This window comes from Podarcis cretensis (assembly GCF_951804945.1).
Source record: "Podarcis cretensis genome assembly, chromosome: 4".
Taxonomy (NCBI): Eukaryota; Metazoa; Chordata; class Lepidosauria; order Squamata; family Lacertidae; genus Podarcis; species Podarcis cretensis.
Genome location: NC_137173.1, coordinates 3853078 through 3879575, shown reverse-complemented (window position 1 = coordinate 3879575; position 26498 = coordinate 3853078). Strand labels below are relative to the sequence as shown.

The window sequence follows — 26498 nt, the reverse complement described above, 5'->3', positions numbered from 1 at the left end:
CTCCACACACTAAGGAGTGGCGCGATGACAATTCCCCTCCCAAGCGCCACCCTCCGTTCCCGACCAGAGAGAAACGAGCGCAGCCATTGAAGGACTGTGCCCTGAATCCCCACGTTGGCAAGGCGGTGGTCCAGGAGTTCGTGATCGACCATGCCGAAGGCTGTTGACAGGTCTAGAAGAATCAGCAGCCCCGACCCGCCTCGATCCAGCTGCCTGCGGAGATCATCTGTTAGGGCAACCAGAGCCGTCTCGGTCCCATGACCAGCGCAGAAGCCGGACTGGAATGGATCCAGAGCTGAAGTTTCATCCAGAAACCTACCAAGCTGTTCAGCAACCACTCTCTCAATCACCTTACCCAAGAATGGAAGATTCGAAACCGGGCGGTAATTGGATAGATCTAAGGGATCTAATGATGTTTTCTTTAAGAGCGGGCGCACCACTGCCTCCTTCAGTTCCCCTGGGAATATCCCGGTGCCAAGGGACAAATTGATGATATCCCCCAGGGGGGTCCGCACCACATCTGGACACGCTCTAATCAGCCAAGACGGGCACGGGTCAAGAGAACAGGTGGTGGGCTTTCCAGCTCGGAGGAGTCTGTCCACAGCGGCTGGGGATATCTGGTCAAAGTGGTCCAATACCTGGACCAGAGGACAGTCGAGTGGCCTCCAGTTCCTTTATTGTATCCAAATTGGCAGGGAGGTCATAGCGGAGCAACAGGACCTTCTCCGCAAAAAAGCACGCAAATGCCTCACAGCTGTGTGTCAGATTGTTATTTAAATTTGGCTGTCCTTCGAGGGACGTTAAAGACCTAATTATACTAAAAAAAATGCACCGGGCGAGAACTAGCGGATGCAATGGAGGCCGAGAAGTAAGACTTCTTAGTGGCCTTCACTGCCATCTCATAGGTTTTCATAAAAACCCTATAAGATGTTCTTGAGGCTCTGTCACGGGCACCCCGCCATACTCGCTCTAGCCGTCTGAGGTCCCGCTTCATTTTCCGGAGCTCCTCGGTAAACCAGGGAGCCCGGTTTCTGCGGGGTCGCAGAGGGCACTTAGGTGCGATCTCATCGATGGCTGCCAGGAGCTGGGTATTCCAGCCCTCAATAAGCTCAGTCAATGAGTCGCCAGGGGGAGCAAGGTCCCGCAAGGCTTGACGGAATCTATCAGGGTCCATCAGCCTCTGCGGGAGAGCCCAAATTGGCTGGCCACCTAAGCAGGGTGGGGGTGGAAAGTCAATCCTGGCTTTCAGAGCGTAGTGATCAGACCATGGCACCTTCATCGAAGGAGACATGATCACATCTATACCTACGCCAAAGATAAAATCCAGCGTGTGGCCTGCTTGATTTGTGGGGCATGAAACTAACTGGGAGAGCCCTAGTGTCGCCATGGAAGACACCAGGTCCAGAGCCTGTGAGGAGGGAGTGGCATCAGCATGGATGTTGAAGTCCCCCAATAACAATAAGTTAGGGAACTCCAAGGCCCAGCCGGCCACCGCCTCCAGCAGGCCTGACAGGGTGGCTGCTGGTGCGCTAGGTGGCCGGTACACCAGCCAGACAGCCAAGCTCACCTCAGAGCCCCACACTAGGCCAACACATTCAATGCCGGGGATCGATGGCGATGGTAGAGCCCTGAAAGAACAATCTTCCCAGATTAATAATGCCTCCCCCCCGGCCCACAGTCCGTGTCGGGTGGAGGATGGAGAAACCCGGGGGCACCATCTCTCGTAAGGTAACAGTTTCCCCTTCGCGCACCCAGGTCTCCGTCACACAAGCCAGGTCGACCCCCTGCAAGGTAAAGAAATCTCGCAGAGTGGCGTTTTTGTTTTTTGTTTTTTATGAATATTTATTAAGATTTTACAAAGTCATAAATACAAAAATGCATAAAAAAGAAAAGAGAAAAAAGAAAAAGAAAAGTACAAAATACAGAAAATGAAAAAATAGAAAAAATAAGTTAAAAACAAATCCATTTTTTATAACTTTAAACTCATTAGCTTGTTTCCTTGACCTCCTCACACCTCCCCTTTTCGGTTAGCGGTAACAGCTTTCGCTTTCACTTCAGCGGAAAGGGATTGACCTCCGTTATTAAATCCCTTCCAGTCAAATTTAATGTCCAAATGCAAACCCTTTTTACTCACAATTTTCCAATCTTAATTTAGTCCGAGAAATTGGTCGTTCACGATCGCCGGACTTTGGAGCTTCGCGCAATGAAGGAAGCGAGTTGATTCCACAGTACTGTCTCCAATCCTGCTCACTCTCGGAGCTCTTACTAGCGCTTACTGGGGAGCAGGGGAGTTGCTAAGAGTACCTTCTGGAACACCAGGTTCTCAGAATGCTCAATCTGAGGTATTTTTCGGGATTCTGCGACACTCTCACGATCATCCCAATCTTGAAAGTGCCAGGGCTCTTTCAGCCGAAAGAGCTTCCATCCGCCATAAATCGGGCGGCCAACTGCAAGTTCTCCTCAAATATTTTATTGGGGGGGGGCAAAGACCCCCAGGCCATTAATAGTTGGCACCTATTCCCTACACCCACAGGTCTGAGGAATGTTACAACATAAAAACACACAAAAAAGCACATGTTAAAAGGGCAGTAGATGTCAATCAGCTAAAGGCCTGATTATAAAGATGCGGATTTGCCAGGCTCCAAAAGCTGTATAATCTTTTTTCCGACCTTTGTATGGATTCTTTTGTGAGAGGTGAGACTGTATTTCTGATTGAAGGTCTTTCCACATTCCACACACTGATAGGGTTTCTCCCCTGTATGAATTCTTTGATGGGAAGTAAGAGAGGAGCTCTGACTGAAGCTCTTTCCACATTCTATGCACTGATAGGGTTTCTCCCCTGTATGAATTCTTTGATGGGAGGTGAGAGAGGAGCTATCAGTGAAGCTCTTTCCACATTCAAAGCACTGATATGGTTTCTCCCCTGTATGAATTCTGTGATGGGAAGTGAGAGAGGAGCTATGAGTGAAGCTCTTTCCACATTCCACACACTGATAGGGTTTCACCCCTGTATGAATTATTTGATGGGAAGTGAGAGAGGAGCTCTGACTGAAGCTCTTTCCACATTCTATGCACGGATAGGGTTTCTCCCCTGTATGAATTCTTTGATGGAAAGTGAGAGAGGAGCTATCACTGAAGCTCTTTCCACATTCCACACACTGATATGGTTTCTCCCCTGTATGAATTCTTTGATGGGAGGTGAGAGAGGAGCTATCAGTGAAGCTTTTTCCACATTCCACACACTGATAGGGTTTTTCCCCTGTATGAATTCTTTGATGGGAAGTGAGAGAGGAGCTCTGACTGAAGCATTTTCCACATTCCACACACTGATAGGGTTTTTCCCCTGTATGAATTGTCTGATGGAAAGTGAGACTGTGGCTGTGAGTGAAGCTCTTTCCGCATTCCACACACTGATAGGGTTTCTCCCCTGTATGAATTCTTTGATGGGAAATGAGATGGGAGCTGTGACGGAAGCTCTTTCCACATTCCATGCACTGATAGAGTTTCTTTCCAATGACATTTTGTTGATGGGAAGTGGAATGGGAGCTCTGACTGCAGCTTTCTCCACACTCCAAATTTTTGTGTGGCTTCTCCTCTCTGGGGATTTTGTCGTGGTCACCTTTGTTCTCAATTTCCATTTCATCACAATCTGCAATGGAGACAAAAAGGGATTAGAGCCTCAGGAGCAAATGGAAAAGAACTGAAGGGAGTTGGGTGTGTGTTCATTACATGTGTTGTTTGTCATTAATCAACATATTTATTATGAGATTCTGATGTGTCGTTGAATGTTACTTTGTTTGATATACAGTAGTGGTCAAAATTGCGGAAGCCTTTTGGAGAAAAGTGTATTTCAGAGGTTTGATGGCTCAAAACACCGCTTCTTTTGGAGTAATAATATAAAATTATATATCAATGGAAACATAATTTTATCAATAATGCAATTCAACAAAGTTTGTTTAATTATACCGTATTCTATCAAACATTATAGCCAAATAACCAGAAAAATGAAGCACAATTTGCTTAAATTGTAAAACATAATAAAATTATAGAAATAGCACAAAACATTGACTGGTCACCCAAAAACCGATGTAAGATTGTACTATTAAGTGAACATGGCTACAGTTATGAAGAAATTAGAAGAGAGATTGGGGAAAACATAACCAAAGCTGCCATTTCTATATTTTGGAAGAGGTATAAGGAGACTCAGTCACTACAAAATCAGACTTGTTAAGGCAGGGAAAGGTGCACAAAGGCAAGTGACGATGGACGAGTGGAGAGACTGTGCCTACATGACAGAAGAAAATCATCTGGGTGTATACAAGATGACATGGAGCCATGTAATGTGAAGTTGAGTGCAAGGACTGGTCTAAATGTTAGAGTTCTAAGGAAAAAGCCATTGTTATCTCTCAAACAAAGGTTGAAAAGATTAAACCCATGTTAACTGTACAGTGGAACAATGGGACAGTGTTATTTGGAGGGATGAGACCCAAATCTCCTTGCTGGGTAGTGATGGCATGAAATACGCGAGGAAAAGAATCAGAGAAGATTTACATCCTACTTGCATTACACCGACCATGAAGCACCCAGACAGTGTGATGATCTGGGGTTGTCTGGCAGCAAAAGGTGTGGGTAGAACTTGTGTCATTAATGGGAATGTAAATGCCCCAAAATACATAAAACGAAATACTTGAGCCCAAACTGAAGTGTTCCGCAGGTGATCTTTTCCCAGATACCGGAGCATTTATATATTTTCAACAGGATTCAGCTCTATGTCGGATTCAGCTCTGTGTCCAAAAGGTGCATTCAAGATAATGATATTTCACTGCCGGAATGTCCTGGGAATAGCTCAAACTTTAACACAATCGGAAATCTATGGGGCCGACTAAAGAAACTTGTTAATCAAAGGCAACCCAGCAATAAAGCCCAATTAACAGAGGCCAGAATTCAGTCTTGGTTTCACATTATTAGAGCTGCAGAACTAAAAACCTCATGGGAAGGCGTTGTAAGGCCGTAATTAAAACTAAAGGTTACCAATGGTTACCAAAGGTTTCACGTTTTCACTTTATGACTGCTGTTCCAATAAATACTCCTTCATAAAAGTCATTGCATTACTTTCTTCATTAAATTATCTTTCCGTGGCTATATAATTTTATCGTATTACTCCACACAAAAGTGGTGTTATGAGCCATCAAACCTCAGAAATACACTTTTCACAAAAGTTTTCCAAAATTTTGGCCACTAGTAGAAGTTGTTCATTTTAAAGTTAATGTTCTTTTTATATGGAATCAGATTAGTGTTATTTATGTTTCATGATTATATATGTGTTGGAAGCCGCCCAGAGTAGCTGGGGCAACACAGCCAGATGGGCAGGGTAGAAATAAAAATAATAATTATTACTATAGTGGTAGTGTCAGGGAACTGCCATCGGAGCTCCAAGTGGTGGAGGGGCTCCAGGATGCTAGGAGACCCTCGGATGCTGAGGAGGGAACCAGCAGGGGGAGAGGGAGAGTTTCAGCGGAAACAGAATCGGAGGAACAGCTCCGAGACGCTTCCAGTGAGAACAACGGGGAGAGCTCAGGACCTCCCCTTGGGACGCCTACTTTGCGCAGCAAGCTGTCACGTAGAGAATCTAGGCGTAGAGTATCTGTCAAAGAACTCTTATGTTGGAAGAAATTCCGGAAACGCCCACTGATGGATTCTGCCAGCGATTAAGGCAGCCATGCACCGATGGCTGCACGGAGAGGGACAGTTTTGAAACTGATTACAAGACTCTGAGACTGTAAGCACTCACACACAAGTAGCCCCATATCTCATCACAGCAATCCGTCAGTCCCTGACGCTACTTGTGCGAAGGAAGGCATCATGAGCAACCCAACTGGAGCCGGAGGAGCGGGAGGAGCTGGAGGAGGACCAACTCTGGAGGAGAGAAACAGAGATTTGGAACGCCAGCTGGCTCTGCTAACGGCGCGGCTCGATGAAAGGAGAGCTCAGGATGCACAGGGGAAACCCACCCCCATTGCAAGGAAGGTACCGGGGTTGGTGCAGAAATTTGGGGGTGACCCAGGGAACTACCAAGCCTTTAAGACAGAGATGCAGTATGCCCTGAACCTGCAGTATGATGACTTTGCCGATGAGGAGGCGAGAGTGGCTTTTTTGATTGGTCACCTCGAGGGGGGGCTAGAGACTGGGTTCGACCCCTGATGGCATCAAATAATGACGCCTTGAAAGACTTGAGGAAATTCTTTATTGCGATGGACTTGATGTTTTCCAGCCAGATTGAACAGGGCGTGGTACGCAGGCAGTTGATGGCGTGCAAACAGGGAAATCAATCAGTCCGAGAGTATTGGGCGCAATTTGCCATGCTCATACACAAACTGGGTTGGGACCTGGCTTCGGACCCGATTCAAATGTTGCTTGAAGGCCTATCCCCAGCGGTGAAAGATGAACTTTCCTGCGCGCCCCGTCCGGAGTCCATGGATCAGCTGACCAAAGCGGCGCTTACGATTGGTGCACGCCAAGAGGCGAGGGCTTTGGAGAAGCGGGAAGGGAGAGGAGAGCGTTGGAATGATTTCTGCATTCCTGAGATGCCAGAGCAATCTTCTCAGCCAGTGGAACCGATGGAAATTGGAGGCGTGCGCGCGAGGGGAACTTCAAATTTCAACGAAGGGCGGAAGAAGGAGGGAAAGGGCGCCAAAAAGTGCTTCCTCTGCCAACAGCCAGGACATTTTGCCAGGGTCTGCCCTCAAAGGAAGGCATGGCAAGGAATGGTGGGGGCTGTTGGGAGTGAGGAGGAGGGGGTTAAGGAGCAAGTAAAAGCCAACGCCTGGCTGCCGGCGACAGGGCACAGCAGCCAGGCCAAGGATCAGTGAACGTGCCCAAGCCTGAACCCCCCCGAGCAGCCATCGCCGTAGGGGTGGTGCTAGAGCTACCCAACGGACATCCACTCACTATAAAGGCTCTGTTAGACTCAGGCAGCTCTTGCAATTTCATGAGTAAGGAATTTGCATCAGAGCACCAGATACAGACGCTGCCCTTAAGTCGTCCTTTGCAGGTTACTACGATTGATGGGAGGGAACTGCTGGGGGGAGAAGTAACCCAACAGATGGTGCCTATGACAATGAGAGTGGCAAGGCACGTGGAAGTCATTGCATTTCATGTAGCCACACTAGCGGGACCTTCCATCATCTTGGGAATGAGCTGGCTGGCGCTACATGACCCGCTAGTGGGATGGCACCAGCGGACGGTCTCTTTCGGGTCAGCTCATTGCTTGGAGCACTGCAAGGGAAGAGGAAACCCTGGGTTGGCCATGGCAAGTTTGGCAGGGATGGAGGTGGGGGAAAAGGGAGAAATACCACGGCAATACGCCGACCTGAGTGACGTCTTCAGTGAGAAGGAAGCAGATAGACTACCCCCTCATAGACCCTTTGACTGTCAAATCAACCTACTCCCGGGAGCCCATCTACCAGTGGGCAAACTGTACGCCATGTCAGACAGAGAGCTGCAGGAGTTAAGGGAATTCATAGACAAAAACCTAAAGAGAGGTTTCCTAAGGGAGTCGAGAGCGGTGGGGGGCAGTCCAGTGTTTTTTGTGGACAAAAAAGACACTAATAAGCCCAGGCTTGTAGTGGACTTCAGGGCCGTCAACTCAGTGTCGGAACCAGTAGCCTTTCCCATGCCCAGAATTGACGACATTTTGACCAGGGTTAGGAAGGGAAAATTTTTTACCAAGCTGGACCTAAGGGGGGCGTACGACCTGATACGAATGAGAGAAGGGGACGAATGGAAAACCACCATGTTCACCCCACTGGGGGCCTTCGAGTATCTCGTTATGCCCTTTGGATTACAAGGGGGCTCAGCATGCTTTCAATCCTTCATGCACCACGTTCTAGGACCCTTGCTGTACAAGAACTGTGTAGCCTTCTTAGACGACGTGCTGGTCTACTCAGAGGACGAGGAGCAGCATGTCAGAGATGTCCGGGAAGTACTAAGCCGGTTACAAGCAAACCAGCTATGGGTCAAACTAGAGAAGTGCCAGTTCCATACCAGAGAGGTGGAATTCCTGGGGTACCGTTTGTCAGACCAGGGATTAGCAATGGATCCGAGTAAAGTACAGGCGGTACTGGAATGGAAGACACCTCGAACCAGGAAGGACGTGCAGAGATTCCTGGGGTTTGGAAATTTCTATCGGAAGTTCATCAAAAACTCTGCCCATTTAACGGCACCCATCACCCATTGCCTCAGCAGTAAGAAGAAATTTGTGTGGACGGAAGAGGCGCAGCAAGCGTTTGACCGCCTAAAGAAGGCGTTCTCTTTGGAAGAACAGCTCTTGCACGTGGATCTGCAGAAACCAATGAGGATGGAGACCGATGCATCAGACCGAGCGATAGGGGCAGTACTGCTCCAGCCGGGAAGAGATCCGTCCAACTGGAGACCGTGTGCCTTCTTCTCCCAGAAGTTGAACAAGTCGGAAAGGAATTACACAGTGTACGACAGGGAACTGCTGGCCATTTATGAAGCATTTCGACGCTGGCGACATCTACTAATAGGGGCACAACACAAGATCCAGGTGTGCACAGACCATAAGAACCTGGAATACTGGAGAACAGCCAGGGTATTAAACCAGAGACAAGTGCGATGGGCACAGGAGTTTTCCAAGTTCCATTTTGAGATTCGCTACGTACCGGGGTAAGAAAACGTAAGGGTGGACGCTCTCTCCCGGAAACCAGAATATTTGGAGGGGGAGGGAGTGCCGGAAGAAAGACATGTGATACCCGAATACCACTGGGTGTGTGGGGCAGCATTGGTGGGACAACGAGAAATGGTAGAGGGGTCTGAGAGTGATGAATAGGTGCCCTAATAGAAATATGGGATAGGTACCAAAATATTTTGGAACCAAATGTACCTCATTGGTTATCCCCACTGGAGGTCATGAGTGTCAAAAAGACAAATATGAGAGAGGACTGGATGACTTATGGAGACATTGTAATTAAAGAAGGGGGGAAATGGAAATTGAAGCCATATGAACAAGTTAAAAAATATGTTTATGATTGGTTGCACTACTTCCAAACAAATGAAATGTTTAAAAAAGATTGTAAAGAGAGGAGATATATTGAAGGAAAGTCTAGATTTCAGAAAGAGATAATAAACAATGACTATAAGGTATTGTCAAAAATGTACAAAATGCTATTGGAATGGCAAACAAAAGACGAAGAAGTTAAATCGGTTATGATACATTGGGCCAGGGACTTTGGTTATAATATACAACTAGCAGATTGGGAGAAGGTATGGAACGAAAATATGAAATTCACTGCATGTATGACGATAAAGGAAAACATTATGAAAATGGTATATAGATGGTACATCACTCCCGTTAAACTAGCAAAAATGTATAAGACATGTAACAAATGTTGGAAATGTAAGGAAAGGGAAGGGTCATTTTACCATATGTGGTGGGAGTGTAAGAAAGTGAAAGGCTTCTGGGAAATGATATATAATGAGTTGAAAAAGATGTTTAAATATACGTTTGTGAAGAAACCAGAAGCCTTTTTGTTAGGAATTACAGGAAGAGAAATTAAAAGAAGTGATTATAAACTTTTTCAATATGCAGTGACTGCGGCAAGAATTTTAATGGCTCAAAAATGGAAACAAGAAGAATTACCAACATTGGAAGAATGGAGACGGAAATTAATAGACTTTGCTGAATTAGATAAACTGACAGGAAAAATCAGATATCAAAAAGATCACAAGTTCACTCAGGACTGGAGAAAGTTTACGATTTATCTGGAAAATATTTGTGATGAACAGACAACGCTAGTTGGATTTAAAGAGGCTTTGTGAGGAGAAAGGGTATTGTAAGAGGGAAAAGAGCTGTAAAGATTTATAAACTGGCAATACAACTATAAAGGAAATGTGAACTAAATTCAAAATTATGAGGATTGTGGAGGGAGCGGGGGGAAGTCTAAAAGAATTTTGTATTATATTGGATATGAATGTGTTTATATAAATTTGTAAAAGAAAAATCTCTTAAAAAAATTAATAATAATAAAAAAGAGAGTGATGAATACGCCCAAAATAAGCTCAGAGAGCTCCGGAGAGCAGGGGAGAACCCCGGGGGGGTTGAGGAGAGAAACGGGGCACTGTACTACAAGGGGGCTTTGTACATACCAGAGGGGGAATTGAGGAGTAGGGTACTCAAACAACTGCACGACAGTCCCACCACTGGGCACTTTGGGCAACACAAGACGATGTTGTTAGTCACCAGGCAGTTCTGGTGGCCAAAGGTGAGGGAAGATGTACAAGAATATATAAGGAGGTGTGACCGCTGCCAGAGAGCCAAAGGGGAGAGAGCGGCACCGGCGGGGTTGCTGGAACCATTACCCACACCAGAACGGCCATGGCAGGCAGTGTCCATCGATTTTATGACGGATTTGCCTAAATCCAAGGGGAAAACGGCGGTCATGGTAGTAGTGGACTTGTTAACCAAGATGTGCCACTTTATAGCTTGCTCACATGCGGTAACGGCGGAAGAAACCGCCAGGTTGTTTGTAAAACACATTTTTAGGTTGCATGGTGCCCCCTTGAGGGTAGACTCTGACAGAGGAAAACAATTTACATCCCGGTTCTGGAGGAAGCTCATGAGCCTACTGCATGTGGAGGTCAATTTCTTGACCGCCAGGCACCCAGAAACCAATGGGCAGGCGGAAAGGGCAAATAGTATTTTGCAACAATATCTGAGGTGTTATGTAAATGACCGAGAGAATGACTGGGTAGAGAAATTAGCCCTGGCTGAGTTCGCCTACAATAACACAGAAAATGTGTCCACGGGCATGAGTCCATTCATGGCCAATTATGGGTGTCTTTCCAGGGGAAGGGGAGGACAGATGGAGCGTACCGGCGGCGGAACATTTTGTGGAAGAAATGGAAGCAATACATCAACAGCTGAAATTGAATTTAGATAGGGCTAAGGAAGAATACAAGAGGCAGGCAGATAGGAGCAGAAGGGAAGGAGAGACTATAAGGGTGGGGGACCGGGTGTGGTTGTCAACACAAGGGTTACCATTCAAGGGAGGTTGCAAGAAATTAAGGCCAAGGCGACTGGGACCCTTCGAAGTTACACAACAGGTCAATCCGGTGGCCTTTAGGCTCAGGCTGCCAGACAACATGAAACTACATCCGGTATTTCATAGGTCATCCGGTATTTCAAAGGACACCAGGAGTGCCTGCATCTCTCACAGGTGAAACAGGGCATCTCTAACTACAGATGGGCCTTTGAGAAAGCCTTACCTGCTGAAAGCATTTGGAGGTTTGTGCTCATTTTATGTTTGTTGTGCAAAAATACATCTCCCCTCCTCTGGACCCTTGTTCCCAACTTTCTCTCCCCAAAACAAGGTGAAAAGAACCCTCAGATGAATTGGAAAACCAACAGAAAGAGACCAAACGGAGAAAACCACCTTCCTCCTTACCCAGTGGCCTCTCTCTGGTGTCCAACGGAGGCCTCTCTGCCTCACAGGAATCCAGGTCCATTTCTGCAAAGAGATCCTTTCCCTGAGAAAGAAACAAGGATTCAAAACAGAGAATGGGGACAAATACTAGAAAGAGAATGACAAAGGCTTGAAGGGTGTGAGATCTCATTCCATGGATGCTTTCCCAGAAAAAGGATGGGCCATCAGTAGAGCATTATGGGATGTTCTCCGTCCTGCTTGCAGCCCCTTGGGAGTATCCAGAGGAAAGTCTCTCTCACCTGCTTTCTCTCCTCTGCCTGACTCAGGAGGAAACCTTCGGCCAGGGCCACCGCCTGGGAACTGGTCTCTGCTCCGCAGTCCCTCACCCAGCTCTCCATCTCCAGGGGAAGGACAGCCAGGAACTGCTCCAAGATCACCAGGTCCAGCATCTCAGCTTTCGTGTGCCTTTCTGGCTTCAGCCACTGTTGGTCAAGGTGGTAGAGTCGACTGCAAACCTCTCGGGGTCCTTTGGCCTCCTGGCAGCAGAACTGCCTCAACTGCTGGCTCTGCACCTCTGAGCGGAGGGTGTCCTCCTCACCCAGGATCTTCTGCACAGAGTTTTCCCAGAATCCCCCACTGCTCCCAGTTTGGTTGGCATGGCCTCTTCCTGCTTTAGGGCCAGCTGAGTCTTGCTCATCCATCTGTGCTCTCAGGAAGCCTCTGAGAGATCGGAAGGAACCCTTTGGTCTTCTGCCAAGTTCTGTCCGTCTAAATGAGAAGCTCTAGCAAATCCTACAAAGCAAATACATTGTTCTGTTACAGAATTTGTAGGTCAGAAGAAACAACAGAATCTGTAAGGAAGCATGGATGTGTCTTGACAGGTCTTGAAAAAACCTGGGGGGTGGCCTCCTCAAATATTTTATAGGGGGGGCAAAGACCCCCTAGGAATTTAAGAGTGGCTGTATTCATACACCCACACGTCTCAGAATGCTTAGAACATAAAAACACAACATAAAAACACCAAACACCACATGTTAAAATAGCATTAGATGTCAATAAGAAAAAGGCCTGGTTAAAAAGGTGCGGATTTGCCTGGCTCCTAAAGCTATATAATGGTTTTTCCAACCTTTGTATGGATTCTTTGGTGGGAAGTGAGTTTAGAGCTAACAGTGAAGCTCTTTCCACATTCCATTCACTGATAGGGATTCTCCACTGTATGAATTCTTTGATGGGAAGTGAGATGGGCACTATGACTGAAGCTCTTTCCACATTCCACACACTGATACGGTATCTCCCCTGTATGAATTCTTTGATGGGAAGTGAGATTGGAGCTATGAGTGAAGCTCTTTTCACATTCTACGCACTTAGAGTGTTTCTCCCCTGTATGACGTCTCTGATGCTTAGTGAAATTGGAGCTATGAGTGAAGCTCTTTCCACATTCTACGCACTGATAGGGTTTCTCCCCTGTATGAATTCTTTGATGGGAAGTGAGATGGGAGCTCTGACTGAAGCTCTTTCCACATTCTACGCACTGATAGGGTTTTTCCCCTGTGTGAATTCTTTGATGGGAAGTGAGATTGGAGCTATCAGTGAAGCTCTTTCCACATTCCACACACTGATAGGGTTTCTCCCTTGTATGAATTCTTTGATGCTTAGTGAGATCGGAGCTCTGACTGAAGCTCTTTCCACATTCTACGCACTGATAGGGTTTTCCCCATGTGTGAATTCTTTGATGGGAAGTGAGACTGCCGCTGTGAGTGAAGCTCTTTCCACATTCCACACACTGATAGGGTTTCTCCCCTGTATGAATTCTTTGATGATAAGTGAGAGAGGAGCTACGAGTGAAGCTCTTTCCACATTCCACACACTGATAGGGTTTCTCCCTTGTATGAATTCTTTGATGCTTAGTGAGATCGGAGCTCTGACTGAAGCTCTTTCCACATTCCACACACTGATAGGGTTTCTCCCCTGTATGAATTCTTTGATGATAAGTGAGAGAGGAGCTACGAGTGAAGCTCTTTCCACATTCTACGCACTGATAGGGTTTCTCCCCTGTATGAATTCTTTGATGGGAAGTGAGATGGGAGCTCTGACTGAAGCTCTTTCCACATTCTACGCACTGATAGGGTTTTTCCCCTGTGTGAATTCTTTGATGGGAAGTGAGATTGGAGTTATCAGTGAAGCTCTTTCCACATTCCACACACTGATAGGGTTTCTCCCTTGTATGAATTCTTTGATGCTTAGTGAGATCGGAGCTCTGACTGAAGCTCTTTCCACATTCTACGCACTGATAGGGTTTTTCCCATGTGTGAATTCTTTGATGGGAAGTGAGACTGCCGCCGTGAGTGAAGCTCTTTCCACATTCTACGCACTGATAGGGTTTCTCCCCTGTATGAATTCTTTGATGGGAAATGAGATTGGAGCTCTTATGGAAGCTCTTTTCACATCCCATGCACTGATAGGGTTTCTTTCCAATGACATTTTGTTGATGGGAAGTGGAATGGGAGCTCTGACTGCAGCTTTCTCCACACTCCAAATTTTTGTGTGGCTTCTCCTCTCTGGGGAATTTTTCGTTGTCACCTTTGCTCTCAATTTCCAATTCATCACAATCTGCAATGGAGACAAAAAGGGATTAGAGCCTCAGGAACAAATGGAGAAGTATTGAAGGGAGTTGGGTGTGTGTTCATTACCTGTATTTTTTGGTCATTAACCAACATATTTATTATGAGATTCTGATGAGTTGTTGAATGTTGCTTTGTTTGATATACAGTAGTGGTCAAAATTGTGGAAGACTTTTGGAAAAAAGTGTATTTCAGAGGTTTGCTGGCTCATAACACCACTTCATTTGGAGTAATGTCATAAAATTATATATCAGTGGAAAGATAATTCGATCAAGAATGCAATCGAGATAGCAGTCCAACAAAGTTTGTTCAATTACCCCTATTCTATCAAAATTATAGCCAAATAACCAGAAAAAGAAAGCACAACTTGCTTAGGTTGACATTTGTCAGTGTGTTATGTGATTGCTATCAAGTTGGTTGGTTTTGTGTGTTCTTTCATTTAGTGAGGGTGTAAAACATAATAAAATTATAGAAATGGCACAGAGTTGACTGGTCTCCAGATAGTGAGTAAGATTGTACTATTAAGTGAAGAAGGCTACAGTTATGGAGAAATTAGAAGAGAGATTGGGGAAAATGTAACCAAAGTTGGCCTTTCTATATTTTGGAAGAGGTATAAGGAGACTCAGTCACTCCAAAATCAGACTTGTTAAGGCAGGGAATGTGTACAAAGGCAAGTGACGATGGACGCGTGGAGAGACTGTGCCTACATGACAGAAGAAAATCATCTGGGTGTATACAAGATGACATGGCACAATGTAATGGGAAGTTGAGTGCAAGGACTGGTCTAAATGTTAGAATTCTAAGGAAAAAGCCATTGTTATCTCTCAAGCAAAGGTTGAAAAGATGAAACCCATGTTAACTGGACAGCGGAACAATGGGACACTACCTTACTTGACAGGTTGCCTCAAGATATGGCAAAGAGAAATTTCCAAATTCCTGTGGGAAGGGAAGAAACCTAGGAATAAACACCTGATCTTAATAGACATAAAATAGACATATTTGAGAATTGTAACCAGAGTAGGTGGAGACTGGGGGCAAAATGGCAAAGCAAGAATTGTCCTTTCACTCCACCCACAAATGCTGTTTTTTTCTTTTCTTTTTAAGAAGATCAAGATTGTTCCTTAGGACTATTCTTACACACATACCTGTTTAAATCCCCACTGAGTTATCAAGTACAGGTCTGGGGTGTTACATGGGAGGGGACTGCAACTCTTTGACCGAAAAGAGAGAGTTGTTTAAAGCTGGCACTGGTTGCAAAGATCTTGTAATTTCAAATCCAGAAAAGGAGTTTTAGCATTGTCACATCAACTCTGGTTGGTTTGTGACAGAATCTGGAGTTTTGAGAAGTGTTTTTTTTTTTTAAAAAAAAAAGCATTTCTCCGTTATCCCACAAATGCTTCTTTTAACCAGGTGGGAAACAAGCGTCTTTAAAAGCTTGGCCACTATTGAAATCTTACCCAGTAGCACTTGTGCTACAATGCACAAAACAAGTCTAAGGGGTTTGTCTCAGTTCTTTGTGGGGGCAATTTGGAGCAGTGACCTTGGCGGAGACTTGAGCTTGATTTCTGTAGTTGGAGTCGGGGTGCTTCTGTTTAAAAGGTTCATGTTTCAACTAAGAGTGAACGATACATACTTTTCACTTCCTCTCTTCTGCCTGTAAAGATTTCAAGATGCTTTTAAGGTGAAGGAGACAGAAGAGTTATTTGTTAAATAACAGCTTTTTAGTAAGTTAGTGATGAAGTACAAAAGCCTCCTCTACAGATGGTGGGTTAAGGCATTCAAGTGCACTATTGTAAAGGGTAAAGAAACTGTTTGTTTGCCCAATGTTTACTCTGTTTGCCTTACACAAAATGAAGACTCTTGTCCCATAAGAAACTGCTAGCGATTAATGCCATGCAGCAAGCCCACTGTTTGGAAAGGCTTCCCTTAGTCATGCTGTTTATTGCCTTGCAAGTGGAGAGGCGTGAAAGTGCTTTTCTGATTATGCATTGTCCTTAACAAGGATCTAGCACTTGAAAGTAAAACTGATGTGTGTTGCATTCAAATGGAAATAAATAGACATAAAAGAGAGAGGAGGCTTTTCCCTACCCGACCTAAAAATTTACTACGAGGCAGCCTGTTTCACCTGGCTAAAAGGATTGGTACACGTTGCAGGATCCAGACCTCCTGGACCTGGAAGGTTTTGACAATCGTTGGGGATGGCACGCCTAACTGATATATGGAAAAGCGAAAAATCATAATTTTTTTTTACCAACCATATAATAAGAAAGTCACTCTTTGCTGTATGGGAAAAATATAAAGACCTGATGGAGCCTAAAGCCCCGTGGTAGACTTCTCCAATAGAAGCCATAGCAGTAAAATGGAAAAATACTCAGGAAAGCTGGCCAACATATAAAATACTTCTAAAAAATGAAGATAACCAAATAAAATTTAAAAACTGAGGAAATAAGAGAACACATTTCAGACTGGTTCCAATACCATCAGTTATTTGAAAAATTTAAATCTGACAAACAAAAGGGGTTCTCAACAGAAATGTCCCGATTCGAATCTGATCTTGTAAATTCTAAAAGAAAAACTCTTTCCAAAACTTAAGGAAGTAACAGTGGCAATGGTGAGGTGGTCCCAGGATTTTGGCCATTCAATAACCATGGCCCAATGGGAAAATTTATGGAAGATCAATTGGAAATTCACAAACTGTTACACTATTAGAGAGAACTTTCAAAAAATGCAACATCCATAGTATCTAACACCATGGAAACTTTCCAAAATGTATAAAAATGTGTCAAGTAATTGTTGGAGATGCAGAGACTCAGGAACATTCTACCATATGTGGTGGATATGTAGGAAAATACAGGTATTCTGGGAGAGTATACATGCAGAACTGCAAAAAATGCTAAAGATCTCTTTCAATAAAAAACCAGAGGCCTACCTCCTGGGAATAACAGATTTGGATATTCCACAAAAGAGAAAGGGTATCTTTTTATATGTGACGGCGGCAACAAGTTTTGATCGCAGCAAAATGGCAGAGTAATGAAATCCCCTCTATACAAGATTGACAGAATATGCCGAATTAGATGGTTTATCAGAAAAAATAAAGAATAAATCAAAACAGGAATTTGTTTCAAAATGGGAGGTTTTCAAAGAATATCTGAAAAATAAATATAGTAGTTTAAATTCTGTCGCAACATTCGAGGAACTTCAGTAATAGTTGCAAGGTAGATATAAGAAATTAGATTTATTAAGAATAAGTTTAATTATTATAAAAGTGTGTATTGGCAATAAGTAATATGAATTTGAAATATGGAATAGACGGGAGGTTGGGTCTTTAGTGTTAAGACCAATAGATGTTTTATTGTTTGCTAAGAAAATTATGTGTCTGTGGTTATTTTTGTAATTTGTGTGTAATTTGGTATTTGTGTTTTTTTTCTTTTTTCTTGTTGTATAAATAAAAAACTTTATTTTTTTTAAAAAAGGACACTACCTTGCTTGGTAGTGATGGCATGAAAAACGCAAGTTTCTTTAATCGGAGAAGAGGAGAAGAATCAGAGAAGATTCTTCTTGCATTACACCAACTGTGAAACACCCAGACAGTGTGATGATCTGGGGTTGTATGGCAGCAAAAGGTGTGGGCAGAATTTGCGTCATTAATGGGAATATAAATGCGGGGAAATGCATAAACGAAATACGTGAGCCCAAACTGAAGTGTTCCGCAGGTGATCTTTTCCCAGATACCGAAGCATTTATATATTTTCAGCAGGATTCAGCTCTATGTCATTTTGCTGCTGTGTGCAAAAGGTACATTCAAGATAATGATATTTCACTGCTGGAATGGCCTGGGAATAATAATAATAATAATAATAATAATAATAATAATAAATTTTATTTATATCCTGCCCTCCCCAGCCGAAGCCGGGCTCAGGGCGGCTAACAACAATAAAACAGTACAACAGTACAACACAACACTCTAAAATCATTCATTATAAAATTAATTCAAATCAAACCAATGGCAACCATTGGGCCAGAGCTCCGTGAAGATTGCCGAAGGAGGGAGTCAGGCTGTGCCCTGCCCAAAGGCCTGGTGGAACAGCTCTGTCTTGCAGGCCCTGCGGAAAGATGTCAAGTCCTGCAGGGCCCTAGTCTCTTGTGACAGAGTGTTCCACCAGATCGAAGCCACAGCCGAAAAAGCCCTGGCTCTAGTTGAAGCCAGCCTAACCTATCTGTGGCCTGGGACCTTCAAGATGTTTTTATTTGAAGACCGTAAGTTTCTCTGTGGGACATACCAGGAGAGGCGGTCCCGTAGGTACGAGGGTCCTAGGCCGTATAGGGCTTTAAAGGTTAAAACCAGCACCTTAAACCTGATCCTGTACTCCACTGGGAGCCAGTGCAGCTGGTATAGTACCAGATGAATGTGATCTCGCAGCAAAGACCCTGTAAGGAGTCTCGCCGCGGCATTCTGCACCCGCTGGAGTTTCTGGGTCAGTCTCAAGGGCAGCCCCACGTAGAGCGAGTTACAATAATCCAGTCTGGAGGTGACCGTCGCGTGGATCACAGTGGCTAGGTCAGGGCGAGAGAGATAAGGAGCCAACTGCTTAGCTTGGCAAAGATGGAAAAATACCGCCTTTGTTATAGCTGTAATCTGCGCCTCCATGGAAAGGGAGGTGTCGAAGATTACACCCAAACTCTTAACAGACGGTGCTGGCACTAATTGCGCCCCCGCAAGAGATGGGAGTTGCCCCCCCCCCAATGCCATATCGTCCCGTCCCAGCCACAGGACCTCTGTCTTTGAAGGATTTAGCTTCAACCGGCTCCCACGTAACCATCCAGCCACAGCTTCCAAACATCTGGTCAGTGTGTCTGGGGCCGAGTCAGGATGGCCATCCATCAACAGATAGAGTTGGGTGTCATCAGCATACTGATGGCAACCTGAATAGCCCACACTTTAGTCCATACTGAATAGCCCACACTTTAACCCAATCAGAAATCTTTGGAGCTGACTAAAGAAACCTGAACCTCAGAAATACACTTTTCACAAAAGGTTTCCAGATGGGCAGGGTATAAACAAAAATTATTATTATTACTACAGTGGTACCTTGATTTAAGAATAGTCCTGTTCCGGAAGGTTTGTAAACCAAGGTACCACTGTATCATCATCATCATCACCACTGCTACTTCTACCTGAAATTCAATAAGTCTAGCTCTTCTTCTCTGGCATGGATTTTGTTTGGCCCAATCATGGCATCCCCTCCATCTCCAATGTCAGTCGTCTCTTTGGTCAACCCAAGACTGACAGGAGCAAAAACAAAAACAGAAAACCTGAAGCTACTTATCTTTCTGAAGCTGACATTGAACATGGCCTGGCCAGCCCAATCATGGTAGAAAAAGGAATAATCTTAGGAAGATTGTTCAAAGAGAAAACTGTAAGTTACTCTTTATTGTGGGGGTGTTAGGTTCCCAGGTGTTAGAGGGGCCACTATTGAGCTCTGTGAAAATATGTGAGATTGGTCTATAGACATATTTTTTGAATTTCCAGGCAGATAGGACGATCTCACAGGGAGCCTTACCAAGAGAGGCCACGATTCCACGATTCTCCTCCATGACATCCTTATGCAGAGCTCTCTGGTCAGGATCCAGCAACGCCCACTCCTCGTCCGTGAAACGAACAGCGACATCTTCAAAGCACACTGGACCCTAAAAGAAAAAGGGAAATGTCCTCCTCCGAGACAGCAGAAATATGATCTGCTACACAATGCTCTGTTGTTTCCTTCCTCTTAATTGCTGTGTTTTTTTTAAGTGATTCTTTTGCTTCCCACTTTAATAATGGGAGCTTCTTTTAACAAAGGAATTCTTGTATTAGGCATTTATTTTATTGCCCCCTCTACTCTCCCCATGCACTGTTCTGGGGAGGGAACGTCAAGGGGAGGAGTGGAGGGCAGTTCTCTTTGTGCTGCTGATGGGGCTGGCTAGGGGAATTCTGGCCACTGCTGGTTATGGTTTCTCCAAAGCTTAGAAGCCTATTTTAGCAGTCCATGGTCAATGTAGAAATAAAGCAGTAACTACAAATGAATTCTGCTGGCAACATTCAGAAGACTGGTATGAGGTATCTGGGCAGGAAACCCCACAGTTCACAGCTGCAATTAATTCTTTATCAGCAAGAACACGATATTCACAAGAAACCGCGATAGATAGACTTCCGGAGGCGGCACGAAACAGCAATGCCGGTCCTCTTCGTGCTCTGAAGAGGGGCTCCGCAGAAAAGGGTCGTTCGCTGCGGCATAGCGGCGACCCATTAAGAAAAACCACGGGCAGAGTGAGCTCGTGGCCGTGGGACTCGGCGGGCACCAGAAGCCCCCCCAGAAACGGAGAAGGAACCCCGTAAGGGGCTCCGGAACGTGAAAGGGGGAGCGGCGCTGTGAGTTCATCGCTCTTTCTGCGGGAAGCAAAGCCGCGCGGCTGCTGCGGATGAGCGCCGACCTTTCTTCTTGGAACATCAGATTTGCAACTACAACCCGTGAGTAAGGGGACTTAAAAAGTATCGGGACTGGGGCCACTAGGTGGCGCATCAGAAGATGGCTGACAATAACATCTCTCCGACCCACACGAGGTAATTTGGAGGCTATGATGGGGGTAATTAGCCTCCTTAACCCCCCCAGGATTATGGGGGGGGGACGGCCCTTGCCTGCTGTGCCCTATACCACCCCCGAATTTGTGGGGGTGGGGGCACTAGGCACAAAGCCCTCCTGTGGGATTTTCGGCACTCCTCGACGCCGTCCCCGATTCGCGCCGCTGGTTGCAATGATCTTTAAAAGAAATAATTTGGCCATGATTAATTGCACATACATCAAGGAAAAAGGGGAGTAAATACTGCTGACAGAAGAGATCTCTGATAACAAGACAACAATAAAATACGAGAAGAACGTCAAGATACGGTAATGACTGAGGGGGGAGGGGGGAAAAACCTGCCTCTACCTTTTTATGTGACTTAACAAGAATCCCCCTCCCCTAATGAGTCAGAAATTAAGGACTTAAGCTGTGGATTTAAGGCTGTGTGGAGATAAACTTTCGATCCAAAGCAATGTTTCAAGATGAAGCTGGAAAGCTAAGAGTTTTGGAGTGACGCAGTCAGGAAAAAATGCCGTTCGCCATTTTATGAGGCATTGTGGGAGCTCTTGGGTCTGGGAGGAGAAAGAGGGAAATAGAGTTGTTTACATATCGTGAATCAACTCCTCGGTGGGACTTAAGAGTGACAAATGCCAAAATTTACGATGGAAAAAGTGATGTTATCTATGAAGGAGATATATGGAAACCATCTGGACTTAGTGGAGGAACGGGAAATCCACACAGGATTATTACACTTGCTATCGGCTTAAGGAGACTAGCAGAAGAGATCGTAAAGGAAAAAGAGAAATTATACGAACAAGATATGATGTGGCAACACCAAGATAAGACTGGATAGAATTATGAACTTTGTTTGGACTGATTGGGACTGATTTGGACATTAACGCAGTAATAAGAAGATGATCTGAATTCCCCTTTGGATCTTGAAGTATGGGTTCCCCCAACAAAATTTAACAAAATTTAAAAATTTGGCTTTGTAATTCGGAATTTATATGATGTGATTGTCAGCGGTTCGAATCCCTGTGGCGGGGTGCGCTCCCGCTGCTCGGTCCCAGCGCCGGCCAACCTAGCAGTTCGAAAGCACCTCCGGGTGCAAGTAGATAAATAGGGACCGCTTACCAGCGGGAAGGTAAACGGCGTTTCCGTGTGCGGCTCTGGCTCTGGCCAGAGCAGTGATGTCACGCTGGCCACGTGACCCGGAAGTGTCTCCGGACAGCGCTGGCCCCTGGCCTCTTAAGTGAGATGGGCGCACAACCCCAGAGTCTGTCAAGACTGGCCCGTACGGGCAGGGGTACCTTTACCTTTACCTTTAATTTGATGTGATTGGGGACTTCCGGGTTAGCGCTGCCGATTAATGGCGGATTCCCTCCGAGCTCCGGAGGGAATCGGCTCCGCAGGATCGGGTCTTGTCCGCGCCGGCGACGCGGGGACCCTTAAAAATCACAGGCGCTGATGCCTGTGAACGTGGTGACTCGGCGGGCACCATTTGCGCCCCCCCAAACCGCGAAGGAGCCTTTTTAAAGGCTCAGGAATGGGGACGGGGGACGGCGCGGTGCTGTGAGTCGATTGCTCCTTCTGCGGAGCGAAGCCGCATGCCATTGCCGGAGAAGCGCTGACTTTTTCCTTGAAACATTCGGACTCAAAAACAAGAACCCGTGAGTAAACATGGAATCTGGATCTTAAACAAATTTTTCCTGAATTGGGAACGAGCGGGGAAGGGTCAAAAAGGAAGTCGCCCCCCCCTTTGAGTAGATATTCTAACGCAAAGAGCTTGCAACTTAAGGTCGAGAGAACTTTTTTCTTTTTTTAAAAAAAAAAAAAAAACTTCACGGCTTGACGCTATAAACTTTACCGGAGGATAAACTTGACGTTTGGAGCTAAAGTTTCACCCCCCCAGAACCCGGGGACGCCCTGTGAGAGAACCTGTTGAGGAACTATTGAAGATTTTGACAGCTGTCAAAATAGCTGTCAAAAGGAAAGGATAAAGGGAACTTTGTCTTTGTTGCATCTGCTGGCTATATTTGTTGCAACTTCTAGAAAATAAGGGAGAGCAGCTACAAATCAACTTACTGACTGGTTTTTAAACTGAGAGACACTGTAAAAATGGCTGAAAAAAGCAATAATCAGACTAAACTCAACAAAATACTGGCTCTCCTGGGAAAGTTACAAGATCAGACAGATGTTTTGACTACAAATGCGAACACTCTGGCCCTGGCAGTAAACAACATTGTTGAAGCTGACAGGGAGTGGAGGCAGGAAGTTTATATACATCAACAACAAGAGGAATTTGAGAGTCATGAGACTGTGGATTTTGAGGAAAAGGAAGGTGGACTGGCAATTTTGCAGATGTCAAGGGAGAATTACAGCTTGGGGCCTGGCATGCAGACAACAAAGGAGAATAAAAATTTGAGGTGGAAAGATTGGACTGAGTTGGAAATTGCAAATTTGAGTGTGGAGCACCGCATTAGCATTAATCTTAAATATGGAGGGCCAACTGGAAAAATTATGGATCTTGTTGGGTCAGAGCCCCTTCGAGCCTTGGGGCTTAACCTAAAGGACTATCCAAGAGGCCGGCAGAGAGGAACTGAGGGTGACTTGAGAGCCTCGGACGTGAGATCTCCAGGTTAAACAGTATTGATTGATGAACATTTATTGGGGACCAAACCGGGAAAGGGGGGTTGGAGTTTGGTAATCCAAAGGGTACAGAATTTCTTAATTACTTACTTTTAATTTGTTTTGATATTCGTATGGAAGTTGGGAAAGCCATGGAAGGGAAATATTGACTTTAAGAAATATGTTAAAGAATAAGAAATGATGTATAAGATGTTTAAGATTAGATAAGCTAAAATTGGTGTCTAAAATGTTTAAAAGGAAATGAAAATGAGGAATGTAATAATAATTTTATGGAAGAATGAGGAAAGGTAAAATTACAGTATGTTAAAATTATTAAGTTTAAGGTTGAGAATTAAGTAATAAGGATTTGCAGGACTAATAATTTGAATTGGAATACAAGAAGGGGAGGGGAGAGGAGGTCTAAGAAAGAAGTTATATGAAAATAAGCAATTGAAATTTCATTTGTTTTTTTTAATTGTTTTCTTTTTCTAAATTTTTGTATTTTCTGTTATTTTTTCTTTTTTTGTGTGTGTCTATGTGTGTTATTGAAATGCTAATAAATATTTATTAAAAAAAAAAATTAATTTGATGTGATTGGCCAGTTAATAAAAATTATTTAAAAAAAAAAAAAGTATCGGGACTAAAGTATTTAATTTGGCTGAAAACGGGAAACGTAACGAGGAAGTCCGTTTCCCGACCGTGCTAAAGAGATCAAAGCAAAGTTTGACAAGCGGGAAGCGCTTTGAAAGAACTATAAAAAAGATTGGATTATCGTGCAGACTATTGAACTTTTGGCAGGGATTAAAAGAGACAATTTCGGAGTATCTATGCTGATTTTCTGACTGGATCTTCCTTCTTCCTTTGGGATTTATAAATAATTGAAGAAACCAAATCTGTGGGCTGCCAGGGTAAAGAAGAACTGTCAAACTGCCAAACTGCTGATATTGTTTTTAAGGTTGAAAGTGTTGCATGTAAACGTTACACCATAGAAGAAATAGGGAAACTGTTTCTTGCACCCTCTCTGAGACTTTGTATTAAGTTGGGGAAAGCTTAATGCTAAAAAGAAACTAAAAGACCTTTTAGAACTTCAGTTGTTTCTTCTTTGGATTATTGGGACTGTAAAGAAGGAAAAACCTCTTTCTTTCGGTTGAACTTTATTACTCCCCCTAGAGGACTTTGGATTTATAATTCTCTGGGAACTATATTTTGTTTTGATTCTCTGCTGCCTGGTTGTTTATACTTTGGAACTGTCTCTCTCATGGGAACACATACAGTCTGACCTTGATACACAGACGGGATTGGAATGAGTGACGCAGGGAAAACAAGGCTGGCTAAAATAAAGGCAAAACAATTGGTACAAACAACTTTGACTTCCCAACCACGTAGATCATCTGTCCCAGCTGTTCTAGAAATACAAAAAGGGGCTGTTGAGCAGACATCTACTGGGGATATGGCTTCAGGAGGATCTGAAAAAGTTTTAAATCAGATCCTAGAACAACTGGCAATTCTAAATAAAAAGGCGACGAACATTCGACTAAAATTGATCAAGCCACATCCTCAATAAATAAATTGACTGACCAGGTGGCTCAACACACACAAGCAATTGGGAATCTTCAAGAAGCAACAGCAGAGAATCACAAACTGGCTGAGGAAGCCAAACAAAAAGCAGAGGAAGCCAACTTGAAAGTTGAGGCATTAAAGGTGGAGGTGAAGCCGTTGCATAAACAGATTAGTGAACAGCAGGCCTACTGGTCAATGACTGAACTGAGAAATCGGGAAAGCAATCTTAGACTTAGAGCTATTCCAGAACTTGAACAGGAAGATCTGATTGGTTATCTGACATTAGAATTTTCAAAGTTCTGGGGTATTGAAGAGGATAAGGATTTTAAAATTGTGACTGCTTTCAGATTGGGAAGAGTGACGAGGAGGGATAAACCCAGAGACTGTTTGATCATTTTAAGATCTAAGCAAGAGAGAGATAAAATATTAGGCCTTCATTTTGGAAAATCACTTGACATCCACGGCAACAGAGCTGAAATTTACAGAGACATACCAAAACAGCTTTTGGATCTTAGAGCGACGTATATAGAACTTGCAAAATTACTGAGAGGCAACTCAATTCCTTATAGGTGGGAGTTTCCTCAAGGACTATCTTTTAATTTCAAAGGAAAGAAAGTTAAAATTAGAACAGCAGAAGACCAACAAAAGTTCTTGAACGACCACGAAGAGGATCTACAGAAAGGGACAACAGGAGCCTGGCCACCGCCACCGCTTACACCTATACTGGCACCTACTCCCTCGGGACCAGAGGACCAAAAGAAAGGGACGTCACCACAGGACCAATAGATTGACCCAGGATGTCTCTGCAGCTTCTTAGTTGGAATATAAATGGCGGAAATTCCCCAGAGAAAAGAAGAAGGATTTTTCATATATTGAAAAAAGAACAATTGGACATCATCTGCTTGCAGGAAACACATGTGACCAGGCTCCATAGAAAATTCTTGATTAATAAAAGATTAGGCCAAGAATTCATCTCATCGGATAAAGTAAAGAAAAGAGGAGTGGTGATTTATGCAAAGGAGAGCCTGTCACCAAAATTTTTATTCAAAGATGAGCAAGGAAGAGTTTTGGCTATTGAAATACAGGCCCAAGGAGAAAAATTTTTGCTATTAGGAATTTATGCACCGAACGAGGGGAAATCAGAATTTTATAGGAAACTGCATGAGACAATCCTGGACTATTTGGACTACACCAACATCATTATGATGGGAGATATGAACGGAGTGGTCTCTACAAATATGGATAAGTCACAAGACCTAAGTCTAACAAAAGATGGCAGACTACCCAAAACTTTTTTTGAACTAACTGACAATATGGACTTAATCGATATTTGGAGGACTAAGAATCCCTTAGGTAGAGAAGGAACTTTCTTTTCTGAGGCTCATCTGTCATGGACAAGAATAGACCAAATTTGGACAACTAGAAGGCTGGCACCTATGATTAGAAAAGTGGAAATCTGCCCAAAAACTTGCTCCGACCATAACGCTATGAAAATGGAATTAAGACTTACTCCAATCGGCTCCTTTAGATGGAAAATGAATGACACCCTATTAAGAGATCAGGAGATTGTGAAGAAGGCCCAAAAAACCTTGAAAGATTATTTTGAAATAAATTTGAATACTACGGTGGAAAGGAGAACAATCTGGGA

The 26498-nt window shown here is 44.3% G+C and overlaps 2 protein-coding genes and 1 long non-coding RNA gene across 3 annotated transcripts in view; 1 reads left to right on the top strand and 2 right to left on the bottom strand.

Moving 5' to 3' along the window:
- The window catches only part of LOC307214751 (uncharacterized protein), a 73273-nt gene that overhangs the window by 2876 nt on the left and 43899 nt on the right, over nucleotides 1-26498 (bottom strand). The window contains exons 5-6 of the mRNA XM_079973724.1: nucleotides 19624-19750; nucleotides 12336-14051 (exon numbers count right to left, since the gene is read on the bottom strand). Coding sequence (XP_079829850.1) covers nucleotides 12634-14051; nucleotides 19624-19750 — 1545 coding nt within the window. The 3' untranslated portion in view covers nucleotides 12336-12633. The remainder of the gene's footprint in view (nucleotides 1-12335; nucleotides 14052-19623; nucleotides 19751-26498) is intronic.
- LOC307215243 overlaps nucleotides 1-26498 on the top strand; it is a 45240-nt gene that overhangs the window by 4213 nt on the left and 14529 nt on the right. The window lies entirely within an intron of this gene.
- The window catches only part of LOC307214833 (uncharacterized protein), a 67947-nt gene continuing 43926 nt past the window's right edge, over nucleotides 2478-26498 (bottom strand). Inside the window, exons 2-4 of the mRNA XM_079973879.1 lie at nucleotides 11741-12233; nucleotides 11463-11544; nucleotides 2478-3649 (exon numbers count right to left, since the gene is read on the bottom strand). Coding sequence (XP_079830005.1) covers nucleotides 2616-3649; nucleotides 11463-11544; nucleotides 11741-12142 — 1518 coding nt within the window. The 5' untranslated portion in view covers nucleotides 12143-12233 and the 3' untranslated portion in view covers nucleotides 2478-2615. The remainder of the gene's footprint in view (nucleotides 3650-11462; nucleotides 11545-11740; nucleotides 12234-26498) is intronic.